The sequence below is a fragment of the Pelodiscus sinensis genome, chromosome 3 (genome assembly GCF_049634645.1).
Source record: "Pelodiscus sinensis isolate JC-2024 chromosome 3, ASM4963464v1, whole genome shotgun sequence".
NCBI lineage: Eukaryota > Metazoa > Chordata > Testudines > Trionychidae > Pelodiscus > Pelodiscus sinensis.
The window spans coordinates 78,681,951-78,699,935 of NC_134713.1; the positions used below are offsets into that span (position 1 = coordinate 78,681,951).

The 17,985-nt window shown below is 43.0% G+C and overlaps 1 protein-coding gene across 6 annotated transcripts in view; it reads right to left on the bottom strand.

Moving 5' to 3' along the window:
- Positions 1 to 17,985, bottom strand: part of METTL24 (methyltransferase like 24) — a 101,941-nt gene that overhangs the window by 44,985 nt on the left and 38,971 nt on the right. For all 6 annotated transcript variants that reach the window (XM_075923114.1, XM_075923115.1, XM_075923113.1 and 3 more), the window contains exons 3-4: positions 13,247 to 13,386; positions 2,678 to 2,906 (exon numbers count right to left, since the gene is read on the bottom strand). In XM_075923114.1, the coding sequence (XP_075779229.1) occupies positions 2,678 to 2,906; positions 13,247 to 13,386 (369 nt within the window). The remainder of the gene's footprint in view (positions 1 to 2,677; positions 2,907 to 13,246; positions 13,387 to 17,985) is intronic.

Here is a 17,985-nt window from a genome sequence, read left to right on the forward strand (position 1 = left end):
TAAAAAGAATGGAAGAAGGAGAATATTTTAAATAGTAATTGAAAATGTTTTGGAAAGTATATCATGAAAACGTTTCACATTAGTTTGTTTGTACAGTCAAGGAAAACATTCCACTTGCATTCAGTGGGAAAATAAAAACCTGAAACTCACTATATTTGCTTTGATGTATTCTTAATGAACTGTAGCTTGTTTGAGTCTTCAGGCAACATACAATCCAGAGATGTAGGGCAGCATTAATCAGCTTAGACTGTGTTTCTAATACAGGGTTGCTATAGCTGTGTGGTCTCTCTTACATCCTGGGACCACAGTGAGTGAAGTCCAATAATAATCTTTTATTAGACCAACTCACTTGTCTCTCTCACCAATATAAGCTGGTTCAATATTACCTCACGTATCTTGTCTCTATAATACAGAAAGTTATTAATGGGAAATGGTAGAACACTGCAAAGGTTTTATTCTTACTGGATGAAATTCAGTTCTCACCTTCAACACACACACTGGCTTCATATGGGAAGTTACACAGAGGTCAGTGTGGGAAAAGTGGTACTATGCTCACCATGTATGCAGAGACCCCTAAATGATATACGGCCAAAGGATCCACATAACTACAGATCCAGTAGCCATGCTTCCATACTTCCTCTGCATGCTGAGCTATGCTTCCTGGCTGCCCTCCACTGGCATAGTAGAACTGCTCCAATCCTCCTGTTCCTGGCCCTTCCATCCAAAAGTGACTTCCACCCAATATACATAGAAATAACACAGTCAAATCTTCCAGATCATTCAAGGGCTTATCATTCTAAATTACTACACTAACAGAAGATTATTCCCCAATAGGTTTTGAGTCTAACATGTTTCAAGGGTTTTTCTTGGATACATATTTTAGAACACATAATTCTCTACAGCACAAATATCAAAGAAAAGTCATCTCTCTGTTCAGATGCTCTTTCACTAAAGTGTAAGTGTAAAATAGGAACAATATGACTGAAGTGAGAGAAAACACATTCCACTTTTTACTTCAAAATGGTTGTCAGAATAGCTGAGCCAAAATAAGATGCCAAAAGGGAGGGAAAAAAGGGTACCTCACACTTTACAATGACAAACCTGCATGTTAATGCTTGGTCTGAAAGCCCTGTCCACAGCTAGGTCTGTCCATTTCTTAAAAAATAAAGAAACAGAACTGTGGGCACCCAGGCATAACAATTTATTTCATGCCAGTACGTTCTACAAGGGCAATATTTATTTGAAAGTATACAAAGTCTGCATGTCAGGAAGTTCACAAAACGTACTTTGGCAAAAGTCACTGATGACCAGAACTCTCATATCTTTACAATTCCGTAAAAGGAGATCAGACAAGCCCAAGAAAACAGATTACTGCCAATTTCAAAGGCTGTTTTTCTTACTGAAGTCTCTCATAAAAATAAATGACCTTGTGAATATAAACAATTCTTTAACAATTTCTTCTGTTTTAATTATAGTCGTAAATGTTCTTGTGATCTTATGAACGGTGTTGTATTAAGCGGCACCCTTCAAATTCAGATTATGGATGGGCTGAGAAAACAAGTAGCCAAAATCATCAGCTAGCCTCTATTAAGAGCATTTAAAACAATGGTCTCCAACCTTTTTAGGGCCAAATCACTTTTCTTTTTAATTTAAGGCAACCCAGGATCTACCCCAGCTTTTCCCTGAAGGCCCAGCCCTTCCCCAAAACCCCACCCACTGCATCTTCCTCCCTCACTTTCATCTGGCTGGGGGACAGGAGGGAGCTTCGAGCAGGGGGAAAGTGTTGGGGTGCAGGAGTGTGAAGAGCAAACTCTGGTAAGCATTGTGCCCCATCCTACTGGAGCTCCCTCTTGCACCCAAACTTGCTCCTACAGCCTACACCTCTCAGTCCCTCTACATCCAGAGCATTTGGGTGCAGGAGGCGGCTCCAGGATGGGGCAGAGGGTTGGGTGCAGGACAGGGTGAAGAATGTGAGCTCTAAGAGGGAGTTTGAGTGCCAGCTTTAGGCTGGCACAGGAAGTAGGGGTGCAGGCTGCAGCTGGGAGGTACTTATTGAAGGCAACTCCCAGTCAGCTGTACAGCAGGGCTCAGGCAAGATGCTTCTGCCCGGCCCCACGCCACTCCTGGAAATGCCAGCTGGCTGAGTGTAGGCACCGTATGTGTGTGTTCCCTGGAAAGGGAGAAGGTCTCCATGTGCTGCACTTCTGTCCATGTGCTCAAGTAGCACCCCAGTGCTGGGAGTGGGGGCAGCATTGCCAGAGGCTGCAGAGACTACCTGTACTCAGCCAACTGGTTGCTTCCGGGAGCAGCCTGAGGCCAGGCAGAGGCAGCCTACCTGAGGATCACAATTGCCTGGCAGATGCTCCAAGATCTACCAATCGATCACAATCAATGGATTGGTGACCACTAGTCTAAAAGGAGCAAGAGGGACAGAATATTCAGTGCCTAAATAGTGATTTAAAATCAAAGTGTTTGCTGCCCATGAACTGAAATAGCACCATAGAAAAGTACCCTCACAAAAGAATGTAATACAACATTTTGGGAAGAGGATGTCTATTCGAAAATGATTTTGGAAATGAGAGGGCATGCTTCAAGGCCTTCAATCTAGCAGGAATGAAGCTCTTGGAATTCCTTTTGCTCATTATCCTTGCATTATAATTATAGCACTAATTCCTACCTTCTGGTGTCCAAATTCATTCAAGATGGTGCCAAGCTTTTTTGTACGGCTACGTAGTTTATGAGCAGCAATTGCTGGATTGGGATCTCTCCAGTCAATGGACAGACGATGGTACCAGAGATGTTGTCCCTCCTGAATATGAGCTGATTTGATACTAGGATCAAATCGATGCACCTCACATCCACTGTTGGCCATGCTCATCTCAAACTGGTTATCATCACTGCCCAGTCTACAAAAACAAGCAAGATATTGTTATTGTTATTATTATTATTATTATTATTATTGCAAAGAAAAACGTAATCAACTGGAGAATGATCCCAGACTTTTATGGATACTCAAGGAGAGAAAATACTCCTACACATTGATTTTTGAAGCAAAACAAAGGAACTACTTTTTAAAATTGTAAACTTGTTATATGAATGTACAGCACCCTGGGGTCCTGATTCTGACTAGATCACCACAAATAAAAATTAAACAAATTGAAAACTCTCTCTCCAATTAAAATTAGGAATCAACACCAATAATCTAACTGCAAAAGGAAAATTAAAGAAATATTTACCTTCCTCAGTACAATATGCTAAGTGATCTTTAGAGATTTTTTGTTTAAATTGCTATAACCTTATTTGTTTACATATCAAAAATATTTATAACTGAGTATAGATCAACATGTTGCACACAATTAGTGAAAAAAGCTTCTTCAGAGTCAAGAAGCAAATGATATTTTAAGTATTAAGCCATCAGTTGTATGATCAATGAAAATGTTTGAGCATATACATATATTCTTCCATGTTTGATCTGCCTTCTCCTGACAAGATCACAATACGTCCATTTAGCCTCCAGTGCACATGCTCTTATAGTCCTCTCTAGTAACTAAGGTGTTAATATAATGAGAAATAAGTTTTTAAATGTGTGTAAAATTACTTTCCCATTGTTTCTATAGTCTGCTGTTAGTTTCATAGTTCCTTAATGATGTTAGCTTAAATAATCCTTAAAAGGGCTGCAAACTCCATCAGGAGGGATAGGACTCAAGGACCTTCAACTGCAAAATAAGCAAACAAAACAAAACATAATTCCATTACACTGGTGCTATTTTCTCTGGTGAGCTAAACTCTAGAGCAGGGCTACTCAACACGCGGCCCACAGGCCACATGTGGCCCACAGCCCGTTTGTTTGCAGCCCGCAGTACAGTTTGGGTTTACATGGGGTGGGATCCTTTGAACATGGCCTCCATTAGGAATGTGCTCCACAATGGCGAGTCAACAGAACGGTCTTCTGTTGATATGCACTTTAGTAGTTAAATTCCTGGACTACTATTTCTCATTAAAAGTGCTGTCATATGGGTAGAAATCGGCTAAATATTGCTTTTTGTTAATATACGCAGAACTGACTTAAATGGGGCCTGCGTGTTGTAGTCTTGCCTCAATCTTTGTATTCATGCCCGTCAGTGTGAAATAAGCTATTTGCATATATTTGCATATATATGCAACCACACTTAAGTTGTGGCCCTCGGCATGTGCTGTGAGTATTACTGTGGCCCCCGGGGCTTCCAAAGTTGAGTAGCCCTGCTTTAGAGGGTGCCAGTCACACACACTTAGACACTGACTGTTGCTAGCACTAAAAGACGCAGAAGAAAGGGAAGGAGGTGAACCCACCAGTCCTTCTATTACACAGAGCGCAGTCCCAGTCTCAGTTCCTGCCCGTGAGGAGTGAGGTTTTGAAGGGGTGGATGGGAAGTCACAGTGCTGCCTGGCCAGTAGAGGAGCCTGATCCATACTCCAACCCCATTGCACATCCAGTCACCCTAGGCCCAGTACTGGTTATATCTCAGTCAAAATTATACATGAAAGTGAAAAGCACTTCCGTACTCTGACAGGCTGATGCAGAAGTCACATTAGGCACCTTAACAGTATTTTTCATACTTCTTACACCCTCTTCTGCAGGTTAGACAAAGCTTGGCCCAGAATTTACAGTGGTTCATATCTGGCAGAGCACAGTCAGACACCAATTTACAACGAAGCTATAAGGTGCAAGTAGAAAACCCATAGCTGAAAATAGAATCTGGGAGCTTTCCTTTAAAAAACTAGAGATTCTAACTTCTGAACAAACATCAAACTTCCATTAGCTTTTAGTAGTAGTAGGGCTTTTATCGTTTGTGGACCAACCACTATAGGGCAATATATTCACTAAGACACATGCTCATTTATATTATGTAAATCACTCCCTTAACCTCAGTGGCCATCCAACTGTAAAATGTTGGCTGTTGTCCAGTATATTAATAATAATACAACACTAAATCAAAACTACAGCAAAGAAACTACTATAATTGATTGTGTGAAATGTGACCGTCTTCTGTCAAAAGTTTTGGAAGAAAGCCCACCTGTTATAATGGAATTCCTATAAAGCACTCTTTCGCTTTCAGAAAATGGAGTGAAACACCACTTAAAAAATTACTTCTGCTTATTTGTATGGAGGATTCAGTTCTATAGGATTCCACTTCTTCATAATTGTGTAGGAAGAGAAAACAGAGGATTCCTTTCCAGCAATTTACATATGTTGGATTATGGAAGAAAAAAAAGCCAAAGCAGTTGCTTAGGAATAAGAAGTTAGATAAGAGATGTGAAGATGACAACTGACAAAATTTAAATTATTCATAATTAGGGACTAATACTAGAACTGATGAGCGTGTAAAAGGCTCTGATTGAGGAAGACATTTCCCTGCGACAGTCTTTTTCAGTACTTTGAAATGATACTTTTCAGAGAGCCAGATGCTCTAACATCAGATGCCAGCAATACTTGCCCTGCTTTCAAAAGGATTTTTGCCTGTTTAAGGACTGCAGGATGAGGCCAAGAGAGTGGAAAACAGAAAAAAGTATTCGTGGAAAACAGGAAGTTGAAATGTCTTAGGTCATGCAGAACATCAACAACAAAAACCAACACAAAAAATTAGGTGACATTCAAATCTTTCATAACATTCAAATATGGCTGTGGTGTGGGTGAGGGTAAGTAATAATGCAGAACAGGGAACAAAGTAAACAAAAGATACTGCAGAAGACCAATCTTCTGCAGACCCTTTCATCTAACCATGTCTAAAAGAAAGTTTCTATCTCTATCACCAATGACTGTAAAGTGAAACATGCTATTCTCATTGGGCTTTTATTTTATACTAAGTAAAGATTATGATACAAAACTGCTGTAATCAAAAGCTATTCTGAAACTTCATGTTCAGTGCACTGGCAGTGGAAGAGATAGGGTTGCCAGATGGTTTAACCAAAAATATCGAACACCTCCCCCCTCCACCCCAAAAAGAACACTGGGGAAAACATTCTGTTGAGGAAAAAAAGAGGAAGACCAAAGCTGTTGAGCCAAAAAAGGGGGGACCCTAACAGCAGTTAAGAAAAAAAAAGAAATAAAAAAATAAAAAATCAGCATGGCTCCTTTAAGAAGAGGTTTTTTTTTTGCCAGCAGCCATTTTGTTTTTGTTCCAACCACAAGACATGCCCTTGTGGAACCAGGTAAGCAGGGGGGTGGGGGAGGAACGTCGGGGCGGGCCTGGCGGGAGGTCCAAGGGGTCCAGCGGGGGATTATATTACCCCCATTATAAAAATTATATCACCCCCATTATAAAAATTGTTCCAGCACCCCACCCTACTTCCAACCTTCTCTGGAGGAATGGGGGGGGGGGGGAGGGTAAAACCAGAGAGATCCTAGATTAGACTATACAATTGGCAAAGCAAGAGTGCAGAGCATTAGTTATTCTCTACTTCTTGGAGTCCATACAGGGCCATGGGAAACAGAACAGAAATTAGAGTTGATGGGTTGTTTTCTGACTTACATGGGGCACCATGCGGGCCCCTGCACAGCCTTAGAATACAGAGAACACACATGGGGCATAAAAGCCCTTTGTCACATACTCCATTTCTAAGTGCACATTCCTGACCACTCGTGTATTACAGGTCTCAAGGGGACACGGACAGAAAGAAGTTGTGAAAAACACTCAATTTAAAGGTCCTATCTTCCCCTTCCATGGGGTTTTCCACATGGGAGAACATGGGGTGAGACAATTTCAGACATTCCTTGTGTCTGAGACACATCTTGAAGTGATTTTAAGGTAGCTTTCACATTATCTAACTCTTATACTGTAAGATTTTAGATGGTGTTTCAATAGATACTTAAAACCTAACCTCATAACTTTTTGAAATCCCTTATTATCTCAGTTTGAATGCCTGTATATTGTGTTTGTAACAGAGTTAAATAGAAGCAGATTTTAGCACTGATAATGCTACAGCTCGCTAATACATATTACAATTCCATATCATTCTGAGAAGTCCTGTCCCAAAGCAAAAAAGGCAGTGTAACCCATGCACTTAATAGGGAGCTATCTCTTTAAGAGACCCTTGTGGGAAGAGGTAGGAGTGAGTTGAGTGTTACTGTTGCTGGTTCAGCACTCCACCCAGAAGCTTCTGAAGTTGGGTCCAGTAGTTTGGGGTCAGACTTCATGAGCAAGCAGGCAGGGCAGATGCTTTTCTAAGGCCTGTGTGAGTTGGAAGAAGCTAAGCCAGGAGCAGAGAACTGGCTGCTGTTTCTCACTTTGCAGCAGGGTTTCTTTAAGTCTGTTCACTTGTGAGCTAACTGACTAGTTAATCAGTGAGCTGGCTGCCTAGCAGTGACCATAGCAGAGGAAGAGTCTGCCTGGACTCCAACTGAGGATTCCCTACAAGCAAGTGGAGAGAGACTTCAGACTCAGTATATGGTGCAGATTTGATATCAGAGGCACAAATTGAGACTTTGGTGAACCAAATCTAAGCTCTTGGGACCTTTCAGTCTTTTCTTACTGTGTTTGTGTGGACTGAACTGTTCATATTTCACCCTTAGTTTTCTCTTTACTTATGTTTATTATAATTATAGATATTATTTGTGGGGTATAAAATAGCTGTGTTCTGTTGTAAGTGTAAGCTGGGGCTGAATTACTGCATGCTATCACCCAGCTAAAGGGAGAGAGATGCCCTGGGGGTGGTCACTCGAATTGTTTAGCTCTGCAAGATAATTAACTGTTAAAACTGATGATATGTCAATACAGCTCATGCCAGGAGAGTGAAGGGATCCGAGGTGTGGCTATGTAAATCCAATTCAGCCAGGGCTGATGGAGGATCAGTGTTGGAATGGAATGTGATGTATTGTAACTAATTTGGGGCTGTTGTGGGGGTCACAAATCATGCTCTCTCTAAATGTGGGAACTGTAAAATATGACATCATCATTGTAAGAGGTCTCAGAGGAACAAGCCTCCCCCCTGCCAGAGTTGAGTGAACTGAGTTGCGGGGGGAGGGGGAGATGGACTTGAGTCAGTCTGCTTCATGCCTGCCAGGTGTGAGCTGTAAGACTGGCTCATCCTGCCCCTTTCCCCCTGGTTTTAAGGACAGACCTAAAGCAGACTTCATGAAGAGTCTTTTTGCTAGTCCAGGGGAACTGGAATCTTTGGCCAGCCTAGGTGGTGGCGAAAGAGTTTAAATCACTAAGAGTTGAAATCACCAGAACCATTGCAGACAGTGGAGTGGCTGGCGGGAGCGGCGGCAGGCGGCCTGTAGGAGCGGGTGATGGGGATGATCAGCAGGCAGCCGGTAGGAGCAGCACAAAGGTGGCATAGCCTCATGCCCAAGGAGTAGAGTCATCAGGATGATGTGTCAGGGTTGTTAACAGAATTGCATAACTAATTGAATGCTTGTGTGATTTTGCATAATATCTAATGGTCGTGTATATAAATTATAATATTATGAGCCACTGTATGTAACCTAAGATATAGCTATATGAGAATACCCATACCTGTATTACGTCATTATTGCATTTTAAAAACTATGGTACATTGCTGTAAGTAACAGACTGACATGTTTGAATTTAAAATATACAAACTATAAATGAATATTCATGGGTCTAGATGTTGACCACATGAATATTCATAAGGAGGACTGTTTCTCATGAATATGGAATTAATATGTGTAACATCCAATCATTTTAAAACTATGTAAACAAGCATCTTACCCTTGACCAATCAATTTAAAGTGGTACCCTCATGAATATGCATGAGCGTGACCTTTATATGCCTATGCCACACCAGTTGAGCTTTTGCATCGGGGCGTCGGGCATAGACTTAGGTTAGACTCAGTGCATGCGTGAGAGGGTGTATGAGGTCTAAAGTCTTGGTCCCTGATATATTGGTATGAGTGAGGTCTAGAGTCTTATAGAGAGAAGATGAACGGAAGGTTTATTCTTCTCCTCCTTAGGTTTAGTTTAGTCTTTAGTTAGATTAGATCCTCCTCGTCGTGCTTGTACGTTAGGCAGTGTCGGTCCACGCATGTCGGCTGTCGTCGTGCTTGTACGTCGGGCGCGTCGGGGTTTAGTTAAGGTTTTATTTTAGGTTAAGATGAGGTTTAGGTTACAATAGAGTCTAGCTTCCATCGCCATTGAGCTGCCTCCGAAGTGCAGGAAGAGGGACAAGGACTTCGCGGAAGGTGAATCAGGAACTCCTTGCACTCAACCAGCGCTTCGAGGGATCGCCTGGCAGCTCCTGGCCAAAGGATCGAGGTCGCCAGCAACCCATCTATCGTCTATGTGCTGCTAGACTGTGGTATGATTATTGTTTTATTAAGAGGGGACTTCCCCCTTGTTATGTTTGAGGTATGTTTATAATATAGTCTTGTGGTTTAAACGTATCCAAACTGTCACGTTTTTATTAACGCGCCACCGTCTTTGAGTAAGAGCAAATACCGGTGAATAGATACGGATTTTCGGAGTCGCACCTTAACATCATAACATTTTAATTAGGTTAATTAGTAGTAGTTAATATACGTTGTCACCCCTTACGGGTAACAGGGTCTTCACTGACTGGACAGAGCTGTAAGTGGGGCGTTTGACATGGGGTACGGAGAAAGTTTAGGTTAGTGAACGGAACCCTTACCTTGTTGGACTGGTGAGCCGCAGAGGCAAAAGACATCGCTCAGTCCTTTTGAGCTGGGACAGTTACTCGTGGGGGAGGAAGCTATGAACACTGTTTGTTATATTTTCCCAAGATAATGCCATGTGACTTCTCTCTCTCTTTCATTAAAAGTTTATTTTCGACACTCAGACTCTGTGCTTGCGAGTGGGGAAACATTGCCTTTTGGAGGTGCCCAGGGGTATGTGAGAGATAGACCCCTAGATATTGAACCCGGCCCTGGCTGCTGCTGGGCCTACCCGGTGGAAGGGTTACATAAGAATTAGATTATTTGTTTCTTCATAACATTTTATAAAGTTATTTAATTAAATTCATTCTTTTGGAACTTGAATGTAGGGAGGCTGACACTGTGTAATCCTTGCTGAAATTACTTACAGACTAAACTCTGGGTCTCCAGTACTGCAGTGGAAGTGGTGGTTTCTTTAGACACTGGAGAAGGGTAGTGAAATCTAGCCCACTCAAGGGGTATGTCTAAACTACATGGCTCCGTCGACAGAGCCATGTAGATTAGTTTACATGAAAAAGGGAAATGAAGCGGCAATTTAAATAATTGCCGCTTCATTTAAAACAAAATGGCCACCGCGCTGTGCCGATCAGCTGACTGTCGGCTCAGCACAGTAGTCTAGAAGGGGATCTGCCGACGAAGGGTTCTGGGGTCGGCAGATCCCCGTCTAGACTACCGCGCTGAGCCGACAATCAGCTGATCAGCACAGCGCGACAGCCATTTTGATTTAAATGAAGCGGTGATTATTTAAATCACCGCTTCATTTCCCTTTTTCATGTAAGCTAATCTACATGGCTTCATCGACGGAGCCAAGTAGTTTAGACATACCCAAGGTTACAGCAGCATGCATGCTAGAAGTTGAAATAGTTAAAATTAATATCAAAGGGCCTCAAGAGATTTTAGGCATAGCTTGCTCATACTGACATAACATTTCTCCCCTTTCGGCATAGCACTCACATACGCAGAATGTTTTCTTCAACTGTTCAAGATTACAGATTTAATGCAGGGTTGTCCCTTTACACTAAAGGAACTTCTGCAGTTGTGAGCATTTTCTCCTTCCATGGAGAATGTTGTTCATTTGAAGCAGCTGTTCTTCATTTGCTCTTTATAAAATGCATTAAAGGAGAGGAACATTTAAGGAGATTTTTGTCTTATTCAAACCAAAGAACAGAAGAATTAAGTGGTAATGAGTCTGAAAGACTATAAATAGAGTTTGAGGGAATTAAAGGCTACTTATCTGTAACCCAATCTACTTTCTTTTTAAAAGCCTTGCATTGGGCGTATGATTTTTTTACACCTTTCCCTCCCCCCCCACACCTCATAAAAAAATTGCATGGTGAAGTTAAAAAAAAAATTGTGAAAAAAAGTCAAAGATACCTAAACTTTGTTTTGGTGTTAAAATAACAATGTTTGTTTGAAATGAGCGGTGTAAATATTTCAGAAAATAAGAGAATACTAGACAGAAGATGCACTCTCTCACTGAGTAAACATTCAGAACTCATCTGTAATTTTCTCCCAGTGAGAAAACTCTCTCACCCAACTGTTTTCAGCCACAGACTCTCAGTTCCTCAGATCCAAAGCTCGATGAAGTCAATAGAATGACTCTCTTTGACTTTCATGAGCTTTCAAATAGCCCTTTTACTTTTGGCCCTGTCATAATCATTGGTATACAAACACATTTCTTGGCTCTTACAACTTTGAAGGAATGGATTGATTTCTTTTTGCTAATTATTAAATCCACTTTACCAATATTGTAGAAATAAACTGTACTGGCTCAACGGATTAGCGAGGGGAGATAAAGTCTCTCACTATGTCACTGTTTTGAAACTGGCCTAGGACAGTAAATAAAGTTTAATTGACTCTTTGGTGAACTATGTGAAAAACTGGTTCTTATTGAGCGTCTTTATAATGAAGCCTCGCAGCACCACTAGTGGTAGTGTAATTGTGAAAGGGCAAAGAATGAATGGCTCTATAGATTAAACTCTCTGCAGAGGAGGAGCATATAGCACGTGGAATTTGTATTTCTGCCGTCTATGAAGTACTAGCTGTGCAAATTGAGAATGTCAATCTCAACATTTTGTGAATACCAAACTGCTTAAAACATTTTTAAGTAAGGATGTCAATGTGTAGAAGACTACACAATTAACCGATAATCCAAGGCTTATCGATTAATCCTGTTGACTATATGCATTCCCCCTTCCCTTGCTGCCTCTGTATGAGAGGCAGCAAGAGGAATGGGGGGTGGAGGCAGGAGCTGGAAGCCAGAGCCTGTGAAGAGCTGGCTTTTAAGCTGGATCCCCACGTGTACCAGATCCCATGGACCTGCCTGCACCCTCCGCCTCCCTCTCCCTGCCCCCCCAGTGCTGTTGCCTCTTTTAAGCCAGATCTCTGTGCGTGCTGGCTCAGTGGACCCACCTGCCCCCCCTTGCTGCTTCCTATACAGGCAGGGAGAGATAGGTAGGAGTCGCTTCACTCCACCCATCATGCTGCTGCTTCTATCAGAGACATCAGCACAGTAGAGAGGCAAGTGAGGTTGTCAGAGCAGCCTCTGTCCGCAACGAGCCCAGGCCCATTAGGAAGCAGCCCCTGTCCACGGGGATCTTGGACTCCACGAGGGGGACTGCTGCAGCGGAGCAGCCTCCATCTGTGGCAGGCCTAGGCTCACTGTGGACAGAGGCTGCTCTATGGGATTTGGAGCAGCCTCTGCCCGTAGGGAGCTCGGACCCCCAGGGACAGGGGCAGCTGTTGCAGAGCAGTCTCTGTCCGTGGAAGCTGGGGCACTCTGCACTGCTGCTGCCCTGCATTGCTGCCTCTGTATCAGGTCTGCATGGGGAGCTGTTTTTTAAACTGGCTCCCCTCATGGACCAACTTCTGCCTGCCACCCCAGGCTACTGCATCTGCTAGAAAGGCAGCAGTGCAGGGTAGCAGAGGGCTCCCTGGGAGTGGGGCCGGGAGCACATTGGCTGCTAGCCTCGCACCTGAGAACTATCGAATAGTCATGTAACCATTAAAACTAGATGTGGTTACATGACTATTTAATTACTATCTAACATCCCTATTTACAAGAAGGTCACAATCGTGTTTATTATTTTAACACCTAGGCACAAATGTTCTGTCACTGACTCCTGACAACAGAGAAACACTTTCTCACATTGAAAAATCTGATTCTTGGCCAGGGAGGGAGAAAAATATTTTACAAATGATTCCTTTGAAGTAACTGATAATTATATAAGACATTCCTGCTTAAAGAAGGAAGCTTTTGCTTTCCAGTTCACTTCATTAACTTTCATCTTCTTCTAATGAAGCCTTCACTCTACTTTGCTACTTTCCATTATGTGCATCTTTGACACATCGTATATGGGAAAAGAAAGGGAAGGACCTCACAGAAAGAGATGTTTTCCTAAAATCACATTCCACAACAAGACGCCAATACCTGTCAACAAGTACTAAAGGTAACTAAAAAAATCCCCAATTTTTATTAGATAAAACCCGTTATACTTTGCTTTTAAAAGGGCCACTTTATTCTAAAATGCATTCATGTTAAAATGCTGTGTTTTTTCCTCCAAAAGGAGTACTTACCCCAGTGAATAGAGACGGCATTGCTTGCTTTTCATGCGATGAACTAAATTGAACCTATCATCAAGACAGATTGACCATGGCTTCTTTATACTTTCAGAGTTATCTGTCAGGCCGTTTATATTCATATGTTCACATGAAATCTGTTGAAATCAGAAGAGGTTTTGTTTTAATATAACAGGCAGAACACTAATTTCTTTACTGTTGGTTTACTTTGAGGGGGAAAAGTGAAGGGGTGGAAAATTAAAAATGGTTTAATTATAAACTGAGTTACAATCAGATACATGGCTATGAAAACTGGTTGTTTTTTCCTTGTTTGTTACTTTTGTTGGCTGAAGAATGTGGTGGATCAGAAAAATCCCTCCTAAGACTAATATTAAAGGCATAACTAAGCTTCTGTATTATATACTAATCTATTTCCCTAAAATCTGTTCACTTGAGCATAAAGTGCTCCTTTCACACCTGAAACTGAATTTTCCATTTGTATCATTGGGGGAAAAATCTTGTGGCACTTGATTACCTAGACTACAGGTTTGTATTCACTATTATTATTTATACAGTGCTATCAGTGTGCTAGACAATTTACACACAAACAAAGCTGCTGTCTTCTGTTTCATCCAGGTAGAACCTCTGACAACTGACTCTCATCCAATTCCCAATCTTGGCCAACACTAGGAAAGCACAGACCCCAGCCTACTTGGAATTGATGAGACACAACAACTAAATAATGAAGTTAAAATGGAAGTTACAATTCCTGCTACAATTCTAGTAGTCACTATCTATATCCTCTATAATAAACCAATCAGTCACTTTTAATAAGGCCTAATCTTTAAAATACCATTATCTGAAAAATTACCACTTGGAGGGTTGCCTGCTGCATTTCCCATCCTCCCTTCCCCCAATTTTTATCATACCACCTATGGTAAATTCATGAAAACAAAGAATTGTTATTCATGCTGTTCCCAGGATTCACTAAGCCATAAATAAGAATGTAGCTTTTCTTCTCTCTACCATTCAGTCATATAAAAATCAGCAAACAACTGGCATGGAAACAAACACACAATACATTGGTGCTCATTTTGAAATATATTTTAAAAAAATCTACATGCTACAGGAAATCAATTCACAGTAAAATAAACAAACTTCATAATGCTAATAGTTAATTGATTCATGATACTTAGGAAAATACAATGCTCAGAATTTAGAAAGCTTTTAACAGCTCTTGGAAGCCTGGGAAAAAGGAGAGGACTTTATATGGGGAGCCAGGAGCCCAGGGCTGCATTCCTAGTTCAGCCACTGACCTCGTGCAAAATCTTAAGTAACTCATTTCACTTGTCTGGGCCTGTTTGCCTCTCCATCATTCCTGTCTTTATTATTTATTTAGATTGCATGCTCTCAGGTAGGGGCTTGTCTCTGACTAGGTATTTATACAATGGGCTCCAATCTTGGTTGAGGCCCCTTGGTGATACTTTAATACAAATAATAATGAATAAAACATATAAATGTTCTCATGATAATCTAATCTTAATATTTAAAGTGCCCCCCTTCCCCCCAGGTGCACACCTTGCTGCGTTCAAGGGATATGGTATCTTCTTGATTCGGCAGCACCGGTCTTTCATTTCATTTAAACTTGCTCAGTCCACAAGAAAAACAAGACCCGATACCCAATTCTATAAATATCTGTCATTTCTTGTGGCCTTCACACCTTTTATACAGGGCTATCAGTATTCATCAGTAATTCTGTAGCAGATGTAAGATCAGCAATGAGGGGTCTCTTTCATTTCTTGACTTCATTTATGCCTGGCCAAGGAGTCAGTAATTACTCTGAGAACTGAACTTCTTGATTGCCATGTCAAAAGCTATAAACTCTTTATTAATTGATGCTCTTGTAGGTTTTGACACCACTAGCAGATTCTGCCACAATTCATTAAGTCACTGAACAATGACAGTTTTCTGTGCTCTGAACCTTCATCAGCCTAAATATCTCTACCTGACAACAAGAAGTATAAGTACCAGTAATTTGGACCACTTAGATCTTACTGCCTTCATTCGAAACATCTTCACTCCTGCTTTCTCGGTACTGTTCATTCTAGTGAGTGCTTAGGGAACAGATGTCATTGGAAGAATGATTCAGGTACTTCTAAACACACAGCTAAGGCACTCATAGGTCTGCAGATAAGCAGAGACATGTTACCATACAATTACCAATAGACAGGAACAATGGTATACATGCTCAAAGACAGATTCTCTGCTCTCTCATCCTCACAAACACTGTATGAAAAAAGAATCTCTTATGGGAGTGACACAACACCCATCTTATAAAGTTTTGTTATTCTTAGATGCAAGACACTGCATAGACACGTCAAGATGTTCAGAAATGACATGTTGGGAGATATGAGTATTAGAATACCCTCCTTGTTCTAACTATCTAGTAGCACTTCCCATTCTTTCTTGGGTGGAAAACACATACAAATGTCATTGTACAAACTTACATCTTTAGCAAGACATCCAGGCCTGATTTTCAAATCTGCTGAGTGCTTGCAGCTCCCTTTAACCTCAAGTGGGTTTCTAAATATTCAGCACTTTAGAAAATTAACCTCTCTCCTCCTCCTTTCACCAATGTGTGGGTGAGTATAAGAATATCTTGCTACAGAAAGATTAGAACTCTATTGACATTATTGAGGAAGCCTGTTTAACATATAGGAACCTGACACCTTTCCTAAACTGGTTGAGGTACCCAAAATGCATATTTTTAAAGAAAATGTGTGTAGCTACAAATCGAGACCTGGGGGGTGAGGGAGTGTGCAAAGTCATTTGCTGTTCAGAACGGCTGGTGATTCCCTCTAGGTCAGTGGTCTCCAACATGTTTATACCCAACATCACTTTTTAAATGACAGAACAAGCCAAGATCTACCTCCCCGCCCCTTCCTTGAAGCCCCACCCTCTCTATTTTCCTCCTCTCCATCACTTGCTATCCCCAACCCTTATACTGCTGCTTTTTTTCCCAGTTCTTCTGTAGGAAGAGGTTTTTCCAACATTTGGCTTGTCTAGACTTGACTAAATGTCAGAAAAACCCCTTCTTTTGGAAGCCCCCTTATTCCTCGTGGAAAGAAGAATATAGGGGTGACCGAAAGATCATGTTTGCTCTTCCGCTAAAAGAAGCGGAAGAACAAACGCATCCCTGGATGCAGAAGAGTTTTTCTGGGATATCTCTGGAATCCTGAAAAACTCCTGCAGTCTAGCCGTACCCTCGCTAGGTTGAGACAGGATTTGTAGGCTCTGGGGTGGGAATAAGGGATTTGGTTGTGGGAAGGGGTGAGAGGTGCAAGCTTCTAGGAGGAAATCTGGATGCAGGAGAAGTTGGATAAGGGAATGCTGGCTCAGGGAGGGGGCTCCAGACCAGGCAGTGTTGGGGTCAGATGTAGGGTTAGGGTACTAAGCAAGCCACAGACTTCTAGATGTGAGGGTTCAGGAATTTGGGTTGGGGTGTGTGAGGGGCTCAGGGCAGGGGGTTCCAGTGTATGATAGGCTCAGATGAAGGGTCTGGGGGAAAGGGGAGTGCAGGAGTGTTATGATGCTGTGGCCAGATGGAGGCTTGGCCCCAATTGGGGGTTTGTTGGCCAGGCTTCATTTTTAAATAAAATACTGTGTCAAACATAAAAAGTTTCTGCATTGTCTTTATTTATGAGAAGGGCAGGGAACCTGTTTTGAGTCAGGGGTCACCCAGAAAAGTCAGCTGCGGCCACACAAGTGAGATGCATAAAAAACCACCTAATGTGGCCCCAACTGTGTTGGTGGGAGCAGGGGACATAGTACTAGGGAAGGGTGCTAGTGGGTGCTTCAGCAGGGGACAGGATGCCAGTGGGTACAGAGTTCTGTGGCTGGGGACGGAGGAGTGGGGACAGAGTTCTGTGGCTGGGGAGTGGGGAAAGGGAACAAAGTGCCAGTGGAGGCAGAGAGTCCCCTGCACCCACCTCCTCCCAGGATTTCTCCCCCACCCCCTCCGCAGGGAAGCCGGCGCGTGCCTTCTCCGGGCCTGACTCCCCCCTGTGCGCGCTTCTGCTGGGGCCAACTCATCCCTCCCGTGGAGCAGGGAAGCCCCCAAGCGCGCCACCCCCGGGGGTAAACCTCCCTCACAGCGCAGGGAAGCCCCTGTGCGCACCTCCCCCGGGGCTGACACCTCCCCCCGCACCGCAGTGCAGGGAAGCCCCTGAGCACACCTCCCCCAGGGCTGACCCCTTCCCCCGCCACGCGGTGCAGGGAAACTCCTGCGCTCCTCTTCGGGGCCCACTCACCCCTCCCGCGGTGCAGGGAAGCCACCGCACTCCTCCTCCAGGGCCGACGCCCCCTCCCGCAGCACGCCCGGCATGCCACAGACCTGAGGGAGGGAAGCAGCCAGCGCACTTCTGAAACTTGCGGAAGTGGCGTGAAGCTGCAGGATTTCCATCCACCCCGCAGGAAGCCGGCACTACCTCCATTGTCGCTGGAGGTAGGTAGTGGGGCTTCTTGGGGTGGGGGGAAAAATGGAGGGGGCCTGAAAACCTCGCAATTGACTGGTCGAGGCCTTGCGATCAACCAGTCGATCGTGATCGACCGGTAGGTGACCACAGCTCTAGGTGATGCATGCTCCTGGTGGGAGGAGGGAACTGCCAGCCACTTTGAACAGCTAATGACTTTGTGCACTCCCTTGCCCGCAGGTCTCAATTGGGCGAGTGACAGGGCAGGCCATGGACCGAATCAAA